The sequence below is a fragment of the Coccinella septempunctata genome, chromosome 5, assembly GCF_907165205.1.
Source record: "Coccinella septempunctata chromosome 5, icCocSept1.1, whole genome shotgun sequence".
In the NCBI taxonomy this organism is placed as follows: Eukaryota; Metazoa; Arthropoda; class Insecta; order Coleoptera; family Coccinellidae; genus Coccinella; species Coccinella septempunctata.
Genome location: NC_058193.1, coordinates 4014698 through 4040904, shown reverse-complemented (window position 1 = coordinate 4040904; position 26207 = coordinate 4014698). Strand labels below are relative to the sequence as shown.

General features: G+C 35.3%; 2 protein-coding genes across 2 annotated transcripts in view; both read left to right on the top strand.

Annotated features, from left to right (window-relative positions):
• Positions 1-13976, top strand: part of LOC123312827 (nose resistant to fluoxetine protein 6-like) — a 73188-nt gene extending 59212 nt beyond the window's left edge. Inside the window, exons 9-13 of the mRNA XM_044897342.1 lie at positions 718-850; positions 5845-6067; positions 11293-11435; positions 11490-11598; positions 13822-13976. Coding sequence (XP_044753277.1) covers positions 718-850; positions 5845-6067; positions 11293-11435; positions 11490-11598; positions 13822-13868 — 655 coding nt within the window. The 3' untranslated portion in view covers positions 13869-13976. The remainder of the gene's footprint in view (positions 1-717; positions 851-5844; positions 6068-11292; positions 11436-11489; positions 11599-13821) is intronic.
• Positions 13977-21459: 7483 nt separating this feature from the next.
• On the top strand, positions 21460-22218 carry LOC123313132. The gene has a single exon (XM_044897860.1). The coding sequence runs from the start codon at positions 21460-21462 to the stop codon at positions 22216-22218; it is 759 nt and encodes a 252-aa protein (XP_044753795.1).
• The last annotated feature ends 3989 nt before the right edge of the window (positions 22219-26207 follow it).

The following is a 26207-nucleotide window of genomic DNA, read 5'->3' as shown; positions in this document are numbered from 1 at the left end:
CACACAGCACAACTAGCCCTGAAAAATTATAAGTCTGTTCGCACTCTTTTTTTTTCTTTTCTTTTTCCTTTTGTTGTTTCCCTTTTTAGGTCTTTTTGTAGATTCATTCCCGGCAACGGGATACAGCAATGAATGAATGAATATATGTCATTAGATCGAATGATAAAATCAATCCATTTTCGCAAGCGTGTATTTGAAAAATAACCTTTGATTGCGGTGAGGTTAACATCGGGAGATTCCCATAAAACATAAATAAAAAACACGAAACATGAGTCGACCTAAACCAACGGATAAGTTTGATAAATCGCAGAAAATGTATACAAATTAGGGCGTGATAATGAATGTGGAAGCATAAATTCAAATAATATGAACAGAATATGGGAGACTCTTTTGTAGTACGCAACTCTTCGGTGTCGGTCAGACGAACTAGTTGAAACTAATGCGAAATGAAGGAAATGGATCGACGAAATCCGAGATTCCTCCGAAAGATGCCTTCTGCAATTATGAGTTGAACGTTAGGAGAAATACCTCAAAAACCAAGGCAAAAAAGTCTTGAAACTTCCGACATCGACATAGTATTCGGCAGTGAAGATAGCCTTCATCAATTCAGTAGAAAAAATATTCATTAAATATTTATTGTTTACACAAATATATGTCTCAGATAATTACGATATTCTATGTTCCATGCTCCAAAACAAATTCGTTTATATTTTACAGGTCTCCTTCTCATGGCTTCATGGATGTTTACTACATGAAAACTCATGCAAGATTCGCTACATACGTTATCGGTATGATTGCTGGATATTTCATCTATCATGCCAAACAAAAGAAGAAGATAGTTATAAACCCAGTAAGTTCATAATATATAGTATTCACTAAAGATACTATAAATATGCAGGAGGAGATTTCTCATCCCAAAACATTTGTAATTCATGAAGAAACATTGGTTTGAATAATGCGGATAAATTCAGATGCATACCACCCGACGATATGAATATCGACAAGTGTTACGATCTGAATTGAGCTAGCCAATTTGTCATCGTCACGGCCCCCAAATGGAGTACGGCATCGTACTCTGCCGCGAACCGAGCGCGTCTCAGACTTCTCAGTTCATCATACGTCCGACGTTCGCAAAGGCGAATCGGCGTACTGAACTAGGGAAAATATGGGACATATGCTATTGTCTTCGTCTTGGTTTCTATCTGGGGGGGATTGAATCGGATACCGTTTCATGTTGGATGGCGCTGTGGGTAAATAATACCCACTAGAACATGACAACATTGAATAAAGTTCCATGAATTCCAAACGTTCTCCACCGTGGAAAAATGCTATGTTGCTCTGATGAGGCCAAATGAGGCCGAAACCATGGTCAGCATCTGCTTTTCTTCGGTGGAGCGTACTCCATTTGGGGGCCTTGACGATGACAAATTGGCTAGCTCAATTCAGATCGTAACACTTGTCGATATTCATATCGTCGGGTGGTATGCATCTGAATCTATCCGCATTATTTTATTCATTGCCTCCCCGTTTAGGCGTGATAATTCTTCATTATTGGTTTGAATATGCTCTGATTGGCAGATGAAGAATATCAAAAATTTGAACTCCTTTGACGTTTTCGTTGATGGGATAATGCAAGAAAGAAGGCGTAGTAGGGCCACATAACATTTCGAAAATATATTTCGCTAAATTCCGACTTCTTTCTAAATTCTGACTCCAAAGCCGTAATAGTTAAAAATTCATTCTCCGTAACACGGTTTAGTTACCTACCTACTATTTCTATGAATATTCATTTACTTGAGACAGTAAATTATCTCAAAAACTATGAACTTCAGAGAAAACTGCTTCAAATAAAATTTATGATAAATGACATGTTTTCACTTTGACCTTGTTTCGAGGTTTTGTCAAGGTCGACTTGATTGTTTTGAAAGAAACGGTATATTTTTTAGTGCAGATTCTTATTCTTCATGAAAAAGTAGTATTTGTGCAATTTCTCTGGGATATGTCAAGTGTTTCAAAAATATTACATAGGCACAAGTTCCACCCATCTGGATTAACTAACCATGGACAAGTTGACCGGCATAACATGTTCCAGTACCTATCCGGTCCGGATGTTGGCAATGATCTGGGCTATCTTAACTTTATCCATTGCCGACCTGAAAAGCGACGTGGTTGTTGTATAATATCAGGTTTTTCAGCCACTAAATTCTCCTGTAGTAGTATCTTTTTTGGTTTCGCATTACGTGACTATTTCCATCACAGTAGATCTTTTCCTGTATTTGCGTTCAAAAAAGTTTCATTTCTATCGGGAAAGTATTTCAATCTACGGAAATTCGATTTTGGCATTCAAAATATTGATAATAATTCAACGTCACAATTGACGTTGAATTTTTCGATTTCAATAAATCGAAAAATGAATTCGTAGGAACGGCACGATAATAGGTACTCCACCTTTTCTTACGAAGAACATTCATGGCCGTTCAATCCATGAATAACCAATAACCAGCTCTATGTACCTTTTTGTTGAAATCCTAAGCGTAACAGCAAGATCAAGATCCCATTACATACCCCCCTGCTCCACTGTTATGCTGTGGACCCTCACCACAATTCTATTTCATTCGGGCGTTACGAAAAATGGAACAAATTTTGAATTACTCGCAATTTCCGAGTGCGCCCAAAGAAACATTCACTTCGAAATCCTTCTGAAAATAGGAATTTTAGTTAGGACGCATGATCATGAAAATAAAAATTCTTATTTTTTCTTGACAAAAACTTTTGACGGTTCTATGTTAGGTGACTTTATACCGGGTGGCCCACCCCAGACTCGGCGCTCATTTATAGGGAGTAAATAAGGAAATTTTGAAAATCGTTTCTTGTGGTGTGTGAAGGGCGTTCAAAAGCGCAATTTGAATTTATTGTCGTATATACAGGGTCAAAATATAGACCAAAGTTACACTTTTTTAAATGTAACACTCTGTATTTGACCTCAAAAATAGAATGGCAAGCTCAAATTATGATGATTTTCTTCAGATCACTTTATACCTTAGCTTAGAAGGACCATTCACGAGATGATGGCGAAAATGGTTTACTTGTTTTGAATTAAAAATCGAAAATTGCTCAGAAACTATCAGGTTTAGATGTAGAAAAATTTTATGAAGATAGTTTCGAAATTAATTTTTACGTTCAACGAGATATAGAAATACCTGGTGTGCCATTCGAAATAAGAATGTTTTCGACGATTATTTGTAGTTGAAGTTCGAAAATTAATTATGATCACTCTCTATATTCCAGAGTTGAAATTTTCTTTTATATGTGATAGTAGCCAACTTATCTACTCGGAAAAACTCTGTATCGCTGGCGTAACTCGTTTCTTCATTAATTGCTATTTAAAAAAATTCCATATTTTCGATTTTTCGCCATTATATCGTAAAGGGTGCTTCTGTGCTATAAAGTAATCTGGAGAAACTCATCATAATTTGAGCTTGCCATTCCATTTTTGAGGTCAAATATGGGGTGTTACATTTAAAAAAGTGTAACTTTGGTCTATATCTCTGTTTATATAACAATAATTTTAGATTGTGCCTTGGTACATCCTACACACACTACAAGAAAAAAATTTCGAAATATCTTCATTTACTCCCTCAAAATGAGCGTCTGGGGTGGGCCACCTGGTATATTTCGAGTAACAGGAACCACAGTAACCACGAAAGAACAGAGGAAATATGGCAAAAATAATCGTATCGCTTCCTTCGTTTTTTTTTTTTGTAATACTCTCCTACTGAAGCTATTGTTATGCCTCTATGCTTGAAGACATATTTGCTATTTAACTTCTTTTCCATTCCTCCATACATACCCTGTACGACAACTTCATACAAATTCCTAGCTCCGTCCGTTCCCTTCATGCCGTCCGTCCGGTACTGTTGTATGTGCACTTACCTTAAGATCAGGCAAAAAATGCCGATGCCCATACAGAAGACGGGATCTGAATATCGTTCAGATTCTAATTTGAAGGCCTATTTTTGTCCCAGACAGATTTAAAGGAAGCTATTTGGTTCGGCTCAATATTGTTGCGTTTGGCAAGCACAAACTTGCATTTTGCTTAAATGGCGGGTTAACCTATAGTGCAGTATTGTTGCTTGGAGGCAACGTCCAGGAGACGAAAAAAAAAGTTTCGTTTCATCAAAAATTACTTCATTAGGAAAAAACTAGTAAGCCCATAGATCTACCTTGTATACTCCATTCACTTTTACTTTAGCACTCGGTTGGATATGGAACTTTGAAACATTTCACTCTATATAGTACGGGGTTATGACGCTGGTCAAAACATTTTTGGGTTTTTAATCAACGCTATGTTGCCCGTATGTGATGAACATAATTGAAGTTTATACAAAATGATGGAAGGCATAACAAATCCAGTTATTTGCATGGAAAATACAAGAGATCAGTATAATATCATGATATGCACTAGCTTGAGGAGAGTTAATGTTCGTTATCTCCTTTGGCAAAAGTTAGAATACGTTACATCAGTTGTGGATTTCAAAAATATCAACCCGAAGATGAAATGCATATGTTGCAGTGGTTGGGAATGGGTATCTCCCGATGGAATTAACAGATAATTACAAGAATGTTAAATTCTTCAACAAAAATCATCTTGCATCAATATAAGTAAAAGGAATTAAAGTTTCAATCAAGATGAACTTCACCTTTGAACAAAAATTTCACATGAAAAAACAATTAGCAGGACAACTGGCGCGTTTTTGTGGCTGTTCATCTCAATGCATTGATATAATAATTATAATGAGGTATTTATTGGTACCTTAAGACATTTATAATGTATAGGACCAGTCAAATGAAAAATAGAATAATCAATTTTCGGGAACTTATTCTACGATGACATACATCGAAAATCCTGTAGTAAACTTTTCTCATTAATTCACTCACTCAAACATAAAATTCTCAAATGCCACCACTTTTTTGGGTCTCCCAATAAAAAGAAAATTCTTTGTCATCCTCTTCATTCACAATCTTTCTGATTGTGGAAATATTCAGCTGAGATATAAGTCGTTTAGATTCAGATGAAACATTATATAAATTCTCTTACATTGAATATGTTCGCTACCGTCTGACGTATTGTGCATTTAGAACATCAACTATTTGAATGAGCGGACCTGAACTCTAAATAGCCCTTCCTGAAACCCTGTCTCTTTTTTCAATCACTTTCGGCATTTTCGTAATTAAAATTGATACACAGATAACAGCATTGATATAAGTTGTGGCAACGGCGGTATGACTTTAACGACATTTCATGAGTGCCAACCTTACACCGTTCTAGTTACAAAAGCTTGAGAAAATTATTTTATGGCCAACCGACTGCTAAAATAAATTTGAATGGAGTATAGGTAGATTCACCTTTATAGGCTGATTCGCCTTTCGTCTGTTGCATGGACATGCGGCCCTCGAGATCCACATTTTGGTCGCTGCTCGGGCGTATGGTCCTGGCGATTCGCCTTCAATCCGTAGCTCGGGCCTACGCATCCTTCAAATCGACCTTTTTCGGAATTTTTTTCACGTACGGTCGCCGCTTCGCAATAACACAGAGCACTTCGATAAGCGCGTTTTTGATCTACGAGAGCCCGTTTACGCTTACCTCTTGGGACGCGCCTACGGTTCGTCAAATTACTTTCCGCGAAATCCTTCGGACGTCGATCATAGAACTCACCTAACCTAACCTAACAATGGTCCGTATAATATTTTAGAATTCTGATGAAACGATTCCAGTAGGATGAATCTATCCTGTCCTGTGCCTACTCGTGAGCAAGGAATATATTGTTTTTCTTTTTCATATAGGTTGCTCTTTTCTGGCTTTGGATGATAACTTTGATTGTTCTTTATGGTGTTGTTTATATTGGATATCCTCTAGTAATTAAGGAAGCACCTACTCTCCAAGGGTTCCCAACCGACGTAGATGAAGCCACCAGATGGTGGAACTCAATATACATAGCGCTCAGTCGGCCAGCATGGTCATCCGCATTAGCTTTACTCATTTACTTGTGCGTTACAGGATATGGAGGTGAGTTTCACTTCTTTTTGATAGTGGTAGAAGATCTCTGTATCTTGAGGTGCCGGCTCAAACCTCAATTTTGCCTATATGCAGAATAAGTTACTCAATATTCGAAAGTGTATAAGGAAAAAGAAAATTCATTGGAATTCATAAAAAATTTATTGCTTCGTGGTATGATAGACTTCCTTAAGAACTTATATTCACTGCAGCTATGAAATAGTATAAAGAGTCAATTCAAATAACTAAACGCAAAAGATCTATTAGTATGCATTCCAATACGAATTCAGATACATAACATCCCTTGATAAAAAATGCAGCGAATGCTACGATCAGAATCGATCTAGCTAGTCACTACTACTCGGAATATCAAATAGAAGTCCATCCCATAGAGAAAAGAAGATGCTGAACATGGTTTTGGTCTCATTTAACCTCGTTAGAGCAACATAACTAAAACCTTGATTGAATGAATTGACGGCCCCATTATTCCATGTCAGTAGCGAGTAGGAAGTGGTTATATACCCTAGTAACATTTGACAAGAAACGATGACCAACTCAATTCTCCTTCTAAACCCCCGAAGGATGATGGCAGGGTGTATTACTAATTATTACCTAATACTCGCTACTGATATTGAATAAAGGGGCCGTGAATACATTCCATTTCTATCGAGGTGTGAGTTGTGTGGAAACTAATGTCCATTTCATAATATACATAAATGAAACATTGTATATCTTAAACTTACTCTTTGGATGTTATACTCTGGAACTATATAGAATTTCTTTCTCCTCCACTTTCCGAAGCAGTTAGTGCTTCATTTGCAATGCATTCTTTTCTGTTTCACTGAAAAATTTCCATTTTGAAATAACTCATTGATGTTTCTTCCAAATATTGATAGCTTTTCACATATATTCATTATACAGTGTGACTGGAGACGGCTAAGTGGAGATAAAGGACCGCAAACTGAATGAAAATTTGGGTTTCAAATGTCCCATAGGGGTATTCGTTTCGGAGATTTATGAAAAAATGCTAAATCTATAAACTCCCATATCTTCGTTTGTATGCTGAAATTTTGGCTTTCACTTGCTTGTTTCTATAGGCAGGACAAGAAAAAATTAGATTAAATTGCAGGTCCGTATTCAAAAATTGCAATTTACTTGTCAGGTGAGAAATATCACATGGTATATAAAAAAATAAATTAAAATAGAAATTTGGGAAGTGCGGAAAAAACTGATGAAAGATCGGTTTTTCGTTCGAATGTCACAAATTTTCTATTGTTTTTATGATATGTTGAATTCGAGGCGTTAGAAGGAACCTGGCTTCAAATATTCCTTCAAATCTCGAAATCCATTCTTAACAATTAATTGTTTGATATCATAAAAAATTTCATATGGTAAATGAAACAATGTTCAACCCCCTCAGAAACTGTTAGAAGAAAATTTTTCCTTATAAAGTTTACATTATTTTGAACCAATTTTTGCAGGAAATATACCAGGTGGATCATTCTTTTTGATTTTGTATCTTACAGTTTAGTAGATCAGGAGTTCTAGGAGTAATCGAAGTAAGTCAAACTCAGGCGAGATGTACGGGGCGTGATGAGAACAGCTCTGTTAGGGGACACAATAGATAATAGAGTGCGCCGTGAGATGTAACCCCTTCCTTACTATCAACTATCAACTATCTTTGACTCGAATGTTTTTGTTAAAAAACAGCTCTTTCATTTGTTTTTTTTCGCTCTTCTCAAATTTCTATTATCATATAACGTGTGATATTTCTCACCCGACAAGTAAATTGAAATTTTTTAATACGGGCCTGTAATTTTTCTATTTTTCTTGTACTGACGGAGAATGACTATAGAAACAAGCTTGTGAAATATCAGCCAGAGTATCAACTCTCTGCAAATAGTAAGCGTTAAAAATTTTATACATGATCCAATACAAAATCGAATGCTTCAAGAGGACGTAGTTGATTTGCGCCAGGTTCAGGCCATTTGCTCAAAAAACCAGATATTTCTTTAATCATTGTCTGTGAGAAACCAGAAATAAATATAAGTTTTTGAAAATTTACTTAATACATTAATTATTTAGAAATAATAGCAGATATCGATTTAGGCATTCCACAATGTTGAAATGCATTCAATTTTGAAAATCATTCAATAATTACTTGCACATATTTCGACGACCCTGATTATGTCGAATGACCAACTTAATTCTTCAAGACTAGCTCTTCTAATTTGTAGGAGTACCACTGTTACTTATTCATCTGATAAACAACTTCTTCGCCAAAAAGTTTAAAGTATCTTGAATTATCTTTTTTTTAACTTTACCCATTGCCTATCATGCTAATCCACTGCTGACGATACCAGTTCTCTTAATTAAGCTTGACATCAGAATTCTATCTACGTCATCATCTTTTCAACGAATTGCTGAATTGCAGCTCTTGCTAGGACAAAACTCCTTTATTCCCATGAAATAAACGATCTGCAATAATAATCATGGCAACTATGTGCTGGGTTGAGATTGATCGTTTCCGTGAAATCTATTGTGACAGAATTCCGTGGCCAACCGTTGTCATGTAGATTAAAATAATGTAATTGAAAAAACGTCTTTATCAACATTAGTCCCAACAAGATTTATGCCAGTCCGATTATATTATTTATAGTCCATTCAAGAATGATTGACATTATGGAGAGTAGAGAGAAGGAGAACGATCGACGTACTAAAAATGTGTCCCCGAAAACGGGAAACGTAGGATAGGTGTCGCTGCGATTGCAGCGTGTATCGATAAGGGGTGGGGATTCAAGCATCAATTTGAAATGAAAAGCCTTCGTTTTATTTTAGGTTATGTGTCATGTTGGGTTTTCTGATGATTTTTCAAATACCTTTCTTCAAATCTATATTAAATAGGAGTTCTCTGAATTATATTCAATAAAATACAAGTCGAAATCAATGAAATTCAAAAGAAATCACTGATCGAAAAAATTGTACCTACTTTTGTTTATCATTGTTTATTGAAAGCAGCTATGTTAGTTGGTTTACCGTAATCTTCAAAATTATATAAATCCGTAGTGAGGAGTAGTACACATCAAGACAACAAGGTAGCAATCTCAAATTTATCACTTAGGTATTAGAGTAAAATCTGTTTCCAATACTCAGCTGAGAACTGATATAAACCATATATTATGTTATGCCAACAAAATTCTTCAAGACTATTTACTTCTGAACCATGTAGTTTTATTGGTTAGATATTCTTATTCAGAAGAGTCAACTTCTCACGAGGGATGACGATTTCGTTTATAATGAATCCATCATCTTTTTGATATATTCATCGCAAAAGTGCTCTTGACACACAAATTGATTCGGAGTCGATACTTGAGATAAGGTTTTTTCCAATTTTCTCTCAAAAATGCTCTCGGAAATTTTATCTCTTCTCCTTTTCTTTCCGATGCCAAAACACTCTTACACTAGCGCACGCTTCAACATTTCACCATGGTCATATGTTGTCCTCTTATCAAAAATCGAAAATAATAATATTCCTATCATCTGTCACCAGGGAAACAGTTCACTCAGCCAACTACAATTTGTTTAAATCAAAATTTCGCACTCTCGTGATGGCCAGCGCGCCTGTTGGCAAAAGCATGAACTACCCTATTGGTACATATTTTAGGGGACAAAAAAATCTGTGGTCTCAAAGCAGCGATCGTTCTCCTTCTCTCTACTCTCCATAATTGACATCCTAGTAGGTCTTGAATGTCCATCAGGCGCAGCTTAATATCTGGCCACAAAAGATATTTAAAAATTTCTGTACTTTCAATCGCAGAACTGGAATATATTGATATAACCTAGAAAAGTATATGAAAATAGGAAATATTCAGATTTGCAGCATATTAATCAGCATTCTAAATTGAGCATAAACAGCTGTACAAAATTCAAATAACCGTCGGTAAGTGCATAGATTCACATATAATAGGTCTATAGATCAATGTTTATACATAATACCAACATGAATTCCGCAACACATTATCTCAACTTATGGGATATAACCAACTTGAATTCGACTTTCCATAGCCACCCGAGATGTCAATCATTCTTGAATGATTGCTAAACTCGCTTGAATATTTTCTTTGCACGATCATTTTTTGTAATTGTTGAATGATGCACTAACTGATTCTGATTGTTGAATTTTTGACTTGTTAGCAAGAAAGAAATGAGAATAACACAAACAATATGTTTTTTTTTACCATAGCGTTACCCGAATTGATACTGAATTCTTTATGATTTAGGTAAGGTCAGGTAAACATAATACAAAGTCTTTCCATTTCCCATAACGATTATTCTATTTTATTTCGGTGCTCAACGCTTTGTATGCTATGGAGATGGTGACAAAAATGGAAAGGTACGCATTTACTATTCAAATATATTCCATGGACATCTGAAAATTTCTACATGAGAATGTATTAAGTTCAACATTTAATTTCTCATTAACGATTGTTCTTCTCGACTGAAACTATTTCTGTTCCGAACTTTTTTTTCCTGTGGGGATGCTTTTATGAATGGAAATATACTAGCTATACACTTCCATATGCTGATTATATTCGTCAATTGAATAAAAAGGTTATTTAGATCCATATTGAAATTGAAAGTCAGATAAATCGATTTTTAATTCAATTCTTTACAAATCCAGATACACAATTCAACCTTAATATCATTATTTTCTGTTGATTCTGGAAAGAAGTGATCAACGTAATTAAAAGAATTTGTTTCGTTACAATTATTGCTACTGTTGAATTTTCCACAATTCAGCTTTTTTTCATTTTTCTTAGAAAAGGACGCGTTTTACCGAATTCCCCCTAAAATTATAGAACATGTCAGCCCCTATACCCTACCACTCTGAGCCCTGTTTTTGCAGCGTTTGATGAAAACTATCGATCATAAGCGTAAAATTTATTATAGAAAAAAAAATTTCGCAGGATTTACAGCATCATATTCAAGGCAACATTTAGTTTCAATACAAAAAAGTCATATCATACCTACTTTTATTCATGAAATTTTTTTCACAATAAATAATATTTGTTTAATTTGTTGGCATCTTGAACACTAGTAGGCTTTTGCAATTCCTCTCCGTTGTTGGAATGGAAAGGAAAAAAAAACATATTGTATTCCGATGATTTTGGACTATATTCGAACATTGTGTAAATAGAGTCATGAACCAACTACTACCCAAGCCTTTTACTTTTCAGGTCCTGTAAATTGGTTCTTATCTGCTAGCCCAATGCAATTTTTGGCGAAGCTTTCCTATTGTATGTATTTAAATCATGTTATATTCATTCTTATCCGCATGGGACAAACAAGAGACACTCTTCATTTTGGAGATTGGGAAATGGTAAGTATCTTATAAATCAGCCTAAACTATCGAAACTGAATTGAAAATTTCCAGATCAACATGTTAATATCCATCATAATGGTGATAATCCCAGCCTCCATCGTTCAGTCCTTATTATTCGAATCTCCAATGATACGCATAGAGAAAATTATATTTGGAAAAAGTGAGTATTTTGCGATGAAACATTATTTACATTATTTTCTTCGTTGAATTTGGTGAAAGATTCGATTGTGAGTCGAATGAATGAACGATATCATTCTTTCTTCAAAAGGGCTCTCATTCTTTTTATGGGTGTCAAAAGTGATTATGTCTGTATATTTTGAATTGGTTTATATCCTATTTTGAAATCATTTTCATTTCACGGTCATATCATTTAATCATTTGTTCGATTCCTACAAATCTCCGCAACCGAAGATATTTGGTAAATGAAAAAGGAGATACTAAAAACGATAAAACTCAACTAAAGACAGCATGAACTATTAAAGAATAGAATCATAGAATAAAACCAAGAAAGACCTGGAAAAATCTGAATAGAGAAAAAGGCTCAAGTCCAACTTCATTGAAAAAAGCTAGGAAATTCTCGAACCGCCAACCTTTCTCAAGGGGTTCACAACCAAATAAATCTACAAAATCCAGAAACGACATTTAGTTGCAGCATTTCAGAGAAAAAAGAAACGCTACTTCTTCATTTATTTAAGAAAAATAGGAATACAAACAGGTAAAACCCAATACAGCATCCACAGTTTGACAATTAATAAATCATACAAGATATTGAAATAATGAAAACAACTATGCTATAAATTATACCTAAACTAAAAAAACATAAATGGATTTAAGAACGATCAGCAGACTGAAAAACAATGGAAAACTTTAATTTTAGAATTCTTTTCAATTCATGGAGTTGAACATTCAGAATATCAACACCACGAGAGAATTAAATAAATGTTGACGGCATTCTACAGAATGGCGAATTTTGGGTTATACAGGGACCTGCAATAGTGTGCTAGGGTCCATAGCTGCCAAAACAGACGTTTTAGAAATTCAGCTGAAAAGCATTTCCTTTGGACTTTCAATTCTATATTTTTGGAGCCTGAGCACCACCGGCTATTGAAGGAGTGAAAATAAATTTGTCAAAGAAATTTTTTTTTCTATTTTTTCGTATCTGATATGATTGGGTATTATTCAATGCTGAATACATTTCTGTTGAAACCACTGTATTCATCAAATATAGTTTTCAAAATATCGACATAAATTCGGGAAATCCTAAAAAACTCAGAAACTATTCATTTAGGTGTAAGAACACTATCATTATTTTTCTTTGCAGAATCCAACGCAATCATAGAAAATTAGGGTTCTCATTCGAAAAACGATAGTTATAAGCAAATCCTGATCCCAATATTTGAAAAAAAGATAATTTGAACACCCTGTGGCAGTTTGTTCAGAATTCAGGAAATGTCCAATATTCTCACATTCTTCGACTTAAAAATGTGAAAACTGTTTGTGCTTGATATTCAGAATAGAAATAACACAACATAAACATAATACTGAATACGCATAGGTCCTCTTATTTTTCAGTTTTTTTTTTCCATATTTTGAAAACTATCCAGAAGAGAACTATCCAGTTCTCCAGAAACATCTAATAGGCACTCGAACTTGGGACATCCTGTATGTATTGGAGCATTTTATCAACGATAGACTTCCTATGTAGACTTAAATAGTTCACATCCTTCATTGTTTCGCTAGCGAGAATAGCAACTTGAGAGCCAATGAACTATGTGAAACTACAATGCAATATTTCGATTTCATTGGGTAAGCAACAAAACCCTAGACGAAGACCTTCAAATACCGTTTATAAGCAGAGCAATCAAAACAGTTGCCACCAACTACCAATACCGAATAACGGGCCATACAAATGATCATATCGAAAATCTGTACAGGAATGGACCACCCAACCGAAGACTGAAAAACTTCTGGCCTGAAGACCTACTACAGCATGAATAAATAAGTGCTGGTGCCAGTGGGCACCTCACTTCCACGTCTATTTCTTTCATTTGTTTTACTTAATACTCCTTGTGAAGTAGATTATAAAAAAGCAATAAACGATACAAAAAAAAATTGGGTACCTACATACTTGGTAACTAATTCAGATACACTTCTGAAGTGAACTGAATGGAAGGAAAGTTGAAACTAAAACTAAAAGCTGTTGTGGAATTTTAATTCCCAAACTGTTTGTTCAGGAGGAATCCTCAGAAGGAATTAATTGATGTTATCCTTATTTAAGTGGGTCAATTATATGAATGAAATAAAATGTTGAGGGCTAACACATGAACAGTTCTTCATTTAAATATTATAAGCTACTCAAACTGAACTAAATTTTTATTTTCAGACAACACTAAGAAGCATGATCTGAGTTCTTCGACAAATGAGGTATGATAATCAACATTGAAGAAATTCAACAGAGGAAGGCTTAATGAAAATTTCTCTTGTGTGTGTATTATTATCAGTCTGTGATAAAGAAATACATTTAAATTATTCTTGGAATATTTATGGTTTTCTTCTACTATTTCCTGTTTTCCTTTCAATTCATCCATGATATAAATCAGATTTCTAAGGCTGGTTTCACCGCCTCACAATTCCATACCTTCAAAATTTTTTAGAGAAAGACAATGGAGTTTCTTGAATGAGGGCGAATAGATACTTATGCATATCTTCATATACTTATATACAGGTTGAGTCTTTTACAAATATTTCAACAGTAGATTCTTGAGGTCATAAGAAACATTTTTGTCTTATACCATTTTCTCCGATTCGACCCTGATAAAAAATAGCCATTTCAAATTTTCATAATGAGCTCTGCCACCTCTGGAAACACAACATTACCTTCAAAACAACTAGCTTAATCTGAGGCACTACACTTCGGCGGATCTCTTCAACAGAGTTGTATTCAGCCAAAGTACCAATTTTTCAAATTTCACAGAGAATCCCTAATTTTTGAACATCAAATTACTATTATTCGTATTATGATTCATTAGATACCACCCAATGTAGTTGCGAAAGTTGGGTTCTTTGAATTTCTTTATTTTTATGGTATGTAGTGGTCATTATAGGAAAATCCCGTAAAAAGATCGAACAAAAAGTTGACAACTTTGAACAGTGGAAAAACAATAGCATCCGTCTCATCGGAACCAAGGAATCCTACGGTGAAGATATATTGATGCAGGCCAAGAATGTTATTGTTGAAAGATGAAACATTCCTGTATCTAATGAGATCACCTACGCTCACAGGGTTGGAAAGAAAAATAAGGAAGGACCTCGTTATATTGTTGTTTTTTTCAAGGAGATGAATTTCAAAAATGCTGTTTATGCCCAGGTGACCATATCTCATAACAGTTATGAAGCAGAAATGTATCTCACGCTCCTTGTTTTATAACAGATATATCACACTAAGAGTACAAATACAGAGCGCTTATGTAGCAGCTATGCTCCTATGTCCGCCTCAAACAAGGAACACATCTCTTTTCTAAAAGGAGCATAAATAGTTCAAACATGGATCATGCAAATATTTGTTCCATGGGAGATCTATATATATTACGTTCATGTGCTCTGTTTATTATGTTTCATTTGTTATTGAAAACGCTTTCAACAAAAAGATGAAAAATTATGGAAATTAATTCAAACTACTGCAGTATTATTGAACTCGTATTTTGATTGTTCAAATAGTGTGTGTTTATCAATCATTTCTGAAAATAAAATTCAAAAACATCTCACATCAGTTCGGCGAGGTATGTGAACGAATGAACTAATGTTCAAAAACAATATATTTTCATAAATTTCAGATTACAAAATTAGTGCACACGTTAATAGAACTAGAAAGAATAAATTACATCATGCAAACTGCAGGAATCATGATTATTGTTCTCCAAGAAAGATTAGGGCATGTCTTTCTGGTCTTTGCACTTTCCTGCATTCCATAAAAAGAATAATCAACAGTTTATTAATCTTTTGGCTTAGGTCAATAAGTTTTTAGAAGAATTGTGTCCATGTTATGCGTTGTGAGAATGAAAAGAATACTTTATGCATATTTCATATCTTTCTGAAGAAAATTTTTAATATAAGTCGTCGTCATGGCATCAACGTGTAAGGATGTTCCATCAAACGCTCCGCGAATGTACAATATTGAATGTGCTGTTTGCAAAAGAAATATTGCAAAATCCGGCATGAACTGTTCAATTTGTAATAAAGTCTACCACAGTCACTGCAGTAGAAAAATGGGAAAGTGTTGTGATAGAGAATTCGTTAATTCTCCAGCGTGTTCAGAAACAAGTGAAAAATTATTTCCACCACTCGTCGATGATATCGTTGTAAACAGTGAATCGTCAACTCAAGATTTGTTGCTGAAAATAATATTCGAGTTGGAGAGTAAAAATAAAATACTGATAGAAAACTCAAAACTATCAGAATTTAAAATCTCCATGCTAGAAAAAGAAATCGCCCAGAGGGATACAATTATATCCAACCTAAGAAGTAAAAAAGGTAAACAAGATAAACAAGATAAGGAACTCGCAACCGTTCATGAGGATATCTGCGAGCCCAGCAATACGTATACGTATAGGCATGCGGCAACCGCTACTCCGATGGATAATGCGACAAGATCGTCGAGAACTGGCACCTTACCGAGACCTTCTGTTACAGTACCCCATGAAATACCTGGGTATAAACAAACAATGAAACAAAGTAAAACTAGTGAGATGAATAATCAAAAACAAGTAACTTTACATGATAGTGATGCTAAGGATATTGGTATTTTGGCAAAACCTGATAGTGAAACAGAGTGGCAAACTACCTCTCGCAGAAAAGTGAAAGGAAAAAGGCAAAGAGCTCTTGTTGTTGGAAATTTTGTTGATTCAACAGTTGAGGGTGTGAAGAAATTTAAGGCTCTGCATGTATCAAATTTAAAACCTGAAACTAAAGTAGAAGATCTACAGATGTTTCTGTTGAAAACCTTCTCTGAGGTGAAATGTGAATCCCTCAAATCTCGCTACCCTGAAAGTTATTCTTCTTTTAAAGTTCTCATCCCGGTAGAGGAATATGACAAGGTCTCTATCCAGGAACACTGGCCAAATAGAGCAAGTGTACATAATTTTTACCAGCGCAAATCGATACATCAGAACCCATAGTTGATGCTGTCTTGAAGTTGAGACTATTGCAGTTGAATGTTCAATCCATTAATAACAAAGTTGATTTAATATTACTTCTGATAACAGAAAAGAATCCCGACATATTCTCCATTGTTGAACATTGGTGTACGAGGGAGAGCCTGGAAATTATTAAATTTCCTGGCTATAAACTAGTGGCCGGTTTCTGCCGTGTGAATCATGAACACGGAGGTGTCGCTATTTTTGCGAGAGACTGTTTGGACACTCGGGAAATAAAGGTGATGAAGTTCACTGAGGAGATGCTGTGTGAGTGTAGTGCGGTTAAGTTAATGATTGGGGAGAGTGCATTTGGGGTCATCAGTGTATACAGACCACACTCAGACAAATTTGAATCGTTTATCTCACACTTGTCGAATATATTACATCACTGTTTCAAACAGGTCGAGCATATCTTTCTCTGTGGTGATCTAAATGTCAATTATCTTCAGGTGAGTTCGAAACAGACTCAACTTCTGAATGATTTATTCGACTGTTTCCAACTGAAAATCACTTCATCGCAACCAACAAGGGTTTTCACAAATATATTAGGTCAGACATCCTCCTCAAAAATCGATTATATTCTAACAAATAAAGACATGAAAGATTGTAAAGCTGACGTATTTCCGGTTCAATTTGGCGATCATAAAGCTTTCTTACTAGATGTTTTCGTTGACAATAAAGTGAGGCATGAAAATGGTCCTCAACGTAAATTGTGCAGAAATATGTCACCTCAAAATCTGTTGAATTTGGCTGAAGATGTTTCTAACTATTCCTTCGCAGATTTATATGAAAATACAGATGTTAATATTATGAAATGAAAGGTTTAGCGGCATGCAGACAGGAATTGAATTCTGAAAAAAGTACCACCCAGAGCAGGATTCGAACCTACGCCCCCTGATTACCGGTCAGGTACTCTCCCAACTGAGGGGGGCGTAGGTTCGAATCCTGCTCTGGGTGGTACTTTTTTCAGAATTCAATTCCTGTCTGCATGCCGCTAAACCTTTCATTTCATTATATTTTCAGACACTAAACTATCATCACAGTTAATATTATGTTTCAGACATTTGTTGACACGATAAGAAGCCTTATTGAGTATCACTGTCCACTAGTATATAATAATGTAAGAACCAACATAACAAAAAATTGGATAACACCCAGAATAAGAGAAGCTAGTGAAGAATTGAAACATCTTCATTGGCTTAACAATAATTTGAAAACTAGTCAATCACAAAAACTGTACAAGGACGCAAAGAATGCTTTCAACCATATGATAAAGATGACTAAGTTAAGCTTTTTTGAACACATGATTAGAATATCTGATAATAAAAATAAAATGGTTTGGAGAATAGTGAATATGGAAACTGCAAAAAAAACTAAAAATAATAATGGTAAATTTAAATTGATTATTGATGGTGTAGGGATTTCTGAAGATGTAGATGTAGCCAATTCTTTTGCGAAATATTTTTCTGAGATTGCTAAATTAAGCCTAGAACGGAATTACGGTAATGCACTAAGTCAAATTTGTACAACCTCTTCTATTCGCAATCATTCTTTCTACTTCCATCCCGTAGATAGGATTGAAGTTATTGGAGCAATAAATCAATTGAAGAATAAAAAATCGACTGGTCATGATTTGGTTTCTGTGAGGATAATAAAACTAATAGCGGATGATATTTCTGAACATTTCGCGCATCTTGTTAATGAATCAGTTTCTTATGGCGTTTTTCCAAATTGTTTCAAGCTAGCAACTGTAATTCCAATACACAAAAAGGATGATGTGAATGATGTGGCCAACTATCGCCCAATTTCTATATTAAGTGTATTTTCGAAAGTCATAGAAAGAATAATACTAGACCGCATGATGTCATACTTAGTTAAATTCAATGTTATTGCCGATTGTCAACATGGCTTCAGATCTAAACGCTCAACTGGGACTGCTATAGTAGATTTTATTCAGTTCGTTCAGTCATCTTTGGATGAAGGTTATGCTGTTGCCGGTCTCTTTTTCGACTTGTCGCGAGCTTTTGATACCATTGATCCTAATTTCCTCGAAAGTAAACTTTATAATCTTGGATTTCGGGGTACTTTCTTGGGATGGATTGTAAGTTTCGTGACCCATCGTAAATTAACTGTGAGGGTGGGAGATCAATGCTCTTCTGAATTTGCTGTTGAACTCGGTATTCCACAAGGTTCGGTACTAGGACCATTACTATTTATATTATTTATAAATGATTTATCGGAACATATAGAGATGGCCAAAATTGTAATATTTGTAGATGATACCTCATTTGTTGTGAGAGCAAAGAGTTTAGGCGAGCTCATTGATCTGTGTGAATTGTTATTGAAAAACTTCACATCATGGTGTCAGGCAAATGGACTTATACTAAATGTGGGTAAAACTGAAGTGATAAAATTCGAACTGAGAGAGTCCTCTCCGTTAAGTCTGAGTTCTGGAAAGGAGGTTCTCCGTTCCAAACATTCCACAAAGTTCTTAGGTGTAATAGTCGATAGCAATTTGAGATGGTGCGAACATGTTGCCCATGTTAGTAAAAAACTCTCCTCTTCTTTTTACGCTATACGCAGACTGAGGAGCTCGCTTCCACTCGAAGCATTATTGAATGTCTATTATGGTCTAGTTTATTCGCAGCTGTCATATAACATTGAGGTCTGGGGCAACTCAATTGACTCCATGAGATTACTCATTGCGCAGAAACGTATCTTACGTTTGATTTTTGATCTTAGCTCACGAACATCTTGTAAACCTATCTTTCGTAAACATAAAATTCTGACTGTTCCATGTATTTATATTTATAAATGTCTTCTCCACACTAGGGATAATGAAAACCTCTATGTTAAACTCTCCAGCTTTCATCATTATAACACAAGAAATGTAAACTTGTTGTCCATACCTAAGCATAACACCAGCAAATTTGAATCATCTCCAACCTATATATGTATCAGGTTATTCAATAAACTACCAGAAGGTATAAAAATTCTCGACAAAAAGTGCTTTCGTGCAGCAGTAAAGGCATTGTTGTACGAGAAATGTTACTATAGTGTAGATGAATTTCTTTGTGATACTTTTTAGGAATTAAGGATTTTTTCCTTGCTCTCTTTTTCTGCTAGATGAATATGTTCGTTCTACGCAATTTCCTGACTTGTCCTATACATTGTTAAGTGTCTCACAGGATAAATAAAGATTTATTATTATTATTATTTATTATTATGATTTATTCATTTATTTCTACATATGAGGTACATGCAACACGTGAGGAAATAACCTATATCGAAATTTAGGTATATCAAACAGGATATTATTTATTCAAATATAATTTTTATATGCTGGATATAATAAAAACATAGCCTATTATTTTTCATAGGACTGCTATGAAAATACGAGAAATGATTTATTGACCTACAGTTCGATATCCATAGCACTTTCTTTTCAGTAATTCACCATTTCACTGGAAAATCACTATGATACACAAATAACTTATCAAACGTTCAATATCTGCACTTCACTTTCAGTAATCCACTATTCAACTGACAAAACGTCTAAATGATAATAAAAACATATTGAAACGACAGCAGTATCAATAGCATTTCTCACAATCCTCCATATTTGTTTACGTTTTACAGCGCCCTCGACGGTAGTTAAAACGCTTATGGTGTCATGCTCTGTTCATGATCTCAAAATGATACATGGCAAATAAAGAACAATGTTACAAATATGTTACGTGGATATCATGGAGCGGGAACATGAAATTTACAACATTTGGATATAATTTCGATACAGCACAGGTACATCCCAAATATCGTATCAGACACGTAATGGTTACAGAAAAATATTACATAACAAAGTTCCCCATTCGATCTCCCAAGAAAACATAACAGATATGTAACTGGTCACCTGGGTGGGAGGAATTACTGAAGGACACATCCATCGTCATTAAGGAGGATTTTTCTCATGAAAGATGGAAAGTGGTTCAAGAATATTCGGAGATATATAGAGTCAGAAATGTTTGCACTTTCAATGGGGTTGTTTTTAGATGTGGAGAGAATGTTCAAGAACTTCTATCTGGTGTGTCTCTGAGCACTTGTCGCATCGAAGTGAATTTGTCGCTAAATGTCGACGATGACATGGGTAATGGGTAAAAAGGATCTTTATGATCACTGAAAGTGTATGTTGTTCCCTTACCACCTAACAATCTCGAACCCTTGCGAACAATAAAACGTTCACAAGGAGACCCCTACTAACATATGGATTCTGGTTCAGTATAGGTCCGTCAACAACGATGGAACCCGGACCTCTGGTAGCTTATTTGGGAAGAGCACTTGACCGGCAATCAAAGGGGCGCGGGTTCAAATCCTGCCCGGAGGTGTACTTTTTCAGAATTCAATAATTGTCTGCATGCCGTTAACTTATTTATTGATATTTAATTCACAGACATTAATTCCACTACTCAGTAGATAATGTCGAACAATATCATAATTACAATTTTCATATTTCAAATAGCAGGAAAAATCGGTCGACTATAGATGCTATTTTCATAGTTAGGCAAGTAGTGGAAAAGGCTATAGAATACGGAAAGCCCGCATACATGTGCTTTATAGACCTCACCAAAGCGTTCGATAGGGTAAGATTAAGTGACGTAGTGGATATCCTTGGAAAGAAGCAGGTGCCGAAAACAATAATAGATATCATAAGACAACTTAATCACAATAGATTTACCCACATATTAATTAATCAAAACCTAACAAAGGAAATAAAAACGCCAACAGGAATTCGACAAGGAGATTCTTTGAGCCCCCAGCTTTTTAATCAAATAATGGACGAAATAATAAATCAAGTTAAAAGTACAAAAGGAGGATATGCGCTTACAACGGGCATAATCAAGATTATCTGTTTTGCCGATGACGCCCTGATTATAGCCGAGAACGAAGACGATTTGCAACGGCTCCTGAACGCATTCTATGTAAAAGCTAAAAATCTCAACATGCAAATATCCATCACAAAAGCCAAAACCCTCATCGTTTCCAAAGAACCAGTGAGATGCAAACTTTCTCTGGAAAATAAAGTTATGTCATTCGACTACCTAGGCATACAAATTACTTCAAGCCAAAATAGAACAAATGAAGTGAATGGACAAGTGAATAAAGCCAGCCGAATATCAGGTGCACTACGGGACATCATCTGGAATAATGCATTTATGAATAAAAAGGCTAAAGTTAGGATATACAAAACTTGTGTTAGACCGGTATTAACATACGCTATAGAAACAAGAGCTGACAACAAAAAAACTAAAAATATCATTCGAACAACTGAAGTGAAAATACTAAGAAACATCTCAGGCTACACACTAAGAGATAGGAAAAGAAACACTGACATAAGGCACGAATGTCAAGTAGAAGACATTGTCAGGTGGGGACGTACGCGTAGAAGAGCTTGGAATGATCACGTGGACAGGATGACTACGGGAAGACTAGCAAAAATCGCTAGGGATGGTATACCACGGACACGACGCCCCTTACGAAGACCCCCAAAGAGATGGATGGATTCGTGGTCATCAATGTCTCAAGAGAACTGAGAGTTGGAAAACACAGGCCTAAGGCCTATGATATGTGGAAGAAGAAGAAGATTTCAAATAGGTCCAGTTCTCCAGAAACGTCTAATACGACCTCGAACTTGGTACACCCTGTACACGGTGACTAGTAACATAAGGGACAACGGCTAAGTGTAGATACAGGACCTCAAACTGAATGAGAATTCGGGTTTCGAATGTCCCATAAGGGTATTCGTTTCGGATTTATCGGGTGAGTTATTGAAAAATGCTTAATCCATAAACTCCCATATCTTCGTTAATATGGTGAATTTCTCGCTGATATTCCACAAGCTCGTTCCTATAGGCCTAAGATAAGTTTGATTTACTTTAATTACTCCCAGAAATCCTGTTAAATCTACTAAACTGAAAAATGTGGAACAATAATCCACCTTCTATGTTTCCAAAAAAAATGTATTCTTCATCAAAATAATGTAGGATAACACCGAGGATAATACATATATAATAAGGATAAATTTTCTTCGAACAGTTTCTGAGGGGGATAGACTTAAGAAAAATATTGTTTCATTTAACCTATGAAATATTTCTTCAATGCAAACAACAGAATATTGAAGAAAAAAAATGATGTTCAATGATAAAGGATACAATATTCGTTATAAATAAAATTCATCCAATTACATAGAGTAAGCAGGCATAAAAATGACGATCAGTGCCGGACTGGCCCGGTGAGATAGTGATAAAAATCTCATGGGGCCCAGCCCTAATTGAGTTCTCGGGGCCCTTAGTTGAAGTGATATAGAAATATTTTTCCTTGGAGAAATGTTATTTGAGAGAAAAAAAATAGGAATATTGGATTAGTTAATTGCAAGAAATGTGACACATAGGTACAATTCTTAGGTTTGGCGCGGAGTAAATATTGAGTACAATGGGTGTTTCTCTATGAACTGCAAAAACATGTGCGGACATTTATACTTCAACTGCAGTTGAATGCGGACAAGAAAGTTTTTGCAAGAGTTTTAGGAACAATATTTTCTCTATAAGCGCTTGGAATGTACAAATATATCCATTTTGAGGAACAGATCAAATTTGATTTGATTAATTCATATAATAATGACAGACGTAATTCTGCATGTCGTTGCCAAGGGTATCTCGTCGTTGGCGTTCGGTGCATGGAGAATTTAATTTACTCTTTGACATTTGCGTGCGGGAAAGAAATAGCAGGCGTTTTTCCCGTACTGTTTGGGAAAGTGACTCGTTGCAACTTGAAATGCGTGCGGGAAAAGGATTGAACTTTTTTTTTGCATTTGTAGAAAATAGTTATTTTCCTATCAAGTGCGGAAAGTGATACTTGTCCGCACGAAACTGCCGTTGCCCGAACGATGCGAAGCAGAGATTTCTGTTTCGAGGGGCACAACTTAAGATGTAGGTTACGGACGCATAGCGCTTCAACCCTTGCTACTACAACCCTCACCCCCAATTTTTGAATAGGGAAGATGGGGTGCGTGATACCTCATTTGAAAGCTATTTTTATACTGATTTCAGCACAGTAATTGTTTTTTCATTTTACGCATTAGTTCTCGAAATATTCTCAACTAAGTATTTGAAAATGAAGTGGTGTTTTCATGGCACTTGTAGTGTTTTTTTGTGAAAAATCGAGATTTTGAGCTTCAAAACAACCATGACTGTGGCTTCCTTCCTCCAATCCACTGACATAGTAGTAATGGGCATTACTACCTTAACTACCTTAAGAGTCATAGTTACTTTCTGGACGTATATCTACGTCAAAATGTTATAGTTGGAAGAATTAAAAGTAACTATGACTCTTATGTGATATATTGACTGACTATTATGAGTCATAGTTACTTTTAATTCTTTTAACTATAACATTTTGACGTAGATATAGGCCCAAAAAGTAACTATGACTCTTAAGGTAGTTAAGGTAGTAATAGGCATAGGACTACCTTAAGAGAGTCATAGTGACTTTTAGTAAGTATGACTCTCTTAAGGTAGTCCTATGCCCATTACTACCTTAACTACCTTAAGAGTCATAGTTACTTTTTGGCCGTATATCTACGTCAAAATGTTATAGTTAAAAGAATTAAAAGTAACTAGTACTAATGCCCATTATTACTATGTCAGTAGATTGGAGGAAGGAAGCCACAGTCATGGTTGTTTTGAAGCTCAAAATGTCGATTTTTCACAAAAAAACACTACAAGTGCCATGAAAACACCTCTTCATTTTCAAATACTTAGTTAAGAATATTTCGAGAACTAATGCATAAAATGAAAAAACAATTACTGTGCTGAAATCAGTATAAAAATACCTTTCAAATGAGGTATCACTCACCCCATCTTCCCTATTCAAAAATTGGGGGTGAGGGTTGTAGTAGCAAGGGTTAAAGCGCTATGCGTCCGTAACCAACATTTTAAGTTGTCCCCCTCTAAACAGAAATCGACCTGTCCGAGCATTTCTATCGATAAAATTTATTTCTTCTGTAATCTCGTCTGTTTCGTTTTCAAATGGCCACCCTGTATAATGACAGAAGTAATTCTGCATGTCATTACTATGAGTTTCTCATCGTTGACGTTCTGTGCATAGAAACATGATAGAATTTAATTTATTCTATAATATTTGCTGCGGGAAAAACCCTTGCTAATCCATATATCCAAATAGCAGGAGTTTTTCCCGCACCTTTTGGGAAAGTGACTCTTTGCAACTTGGAATTCGTGCGGGATGAAGGTTGAACGCGCACGCTTGTAGAAAAACATTTTTTCGTTTTGATATATTTCCGAGTATATTTCCCGTTTTCGAAGCATAAGCGGGATTCATCAAGCTATAGTTATTTCACAGCAATATTTTGTTGAGCGGGTTGTTTTGTGTTTTGGAAAAGAAAGTTACTGAGCCACAAACTATAGAGTTTTTTTTGTGTTTTGTGCTTAATTCGAATATTCAAAAATAATGAATTGGAATTTCATTCTTATACTGGATTTTTTTAAAAACTTTTTCACAAAAACCTCTTTCTCAAATCGGGAGGCTCGATCCTTACCTATGAAATACAAATTGGTATCATTTTTATCCCATACATTTTTTCTACCAGTGCATTGTAGAGGTAAGGATCAAACCTTTCGATCCTAGATTGGGGAGAGTTCGATTCCTACCAGTGTTGAGTTGAAATTATAGTGAAATTTTTTTGTGATTATTGAATATTATCTTCCAGGGTGATCCTGCAGACTTGTGTATCATTATTTTGACCAGAGCCAAAATAGTGATTGGAATTTTTTTTTCGAGTCCAAGAGAAAGCTTCAAAGCAAGAACCCTCAGCTATAGATATTTTACGATTCTGTTTTCATCCTTCAGTATGGAAAAAAGCAGAGTATATACGAAATGAATTCGCTTATGATTTGCTTCTTCGCCATGGACATGAAAAAAAATTATTTTGGATATTTGTTTATTTTTTTTCAAGGCAATTCTTAGAAAATGTAGTATTTGTATCCAAGGAATTGAATTTGATTCGTCCCAGGAAAATTTCACACACACACACAACAATCAACAAAATATTGCTGAAAAATGTCCTATAACAGATTGCATCTCGCAAATGCTTCATAAGTTAGCTATATTGGCATATCCTAAGTCAAGTATGTTTCTCCCGATCTCATCTACAGCACTATTTAATATACATATAGAGCTTATAGTCGTTTTATGTCAACTCTTAATTGTAGTTTTGACATTATTTGTGTGACCGAATCGTGGCTGAAGAACAGCATTAATGACTCAGAATTCCTAAGTGGTGATTATAACTTTTGTCGTGAAGATAGGAATGATAGTGTTAAGAAGGATGGAGGTGGTGTTTTTATCGCTGTTTTTAGCACCATACACAGTGAACGTTTCCCACTATCTAGAATTTCGAACATTGAGGATGTGTGGATAAAAATTCCTATTTCGGGTAAGAAGAAACTTTTTGTTGGTGTATGTTATGTGCCTCCTAACAGTCGTTCAGAAGACTATGCTTGCTACT

Bases quoted from the DNA above. Each gene is read 5' to 3' on its own strand.
- LOC123313132 (XM_044897860.1), top strand. From the start codon at position 21,460: ATGGACGAAATAATAAATCAAGTTAAAAGTACAAAAGGAGGATATGCG.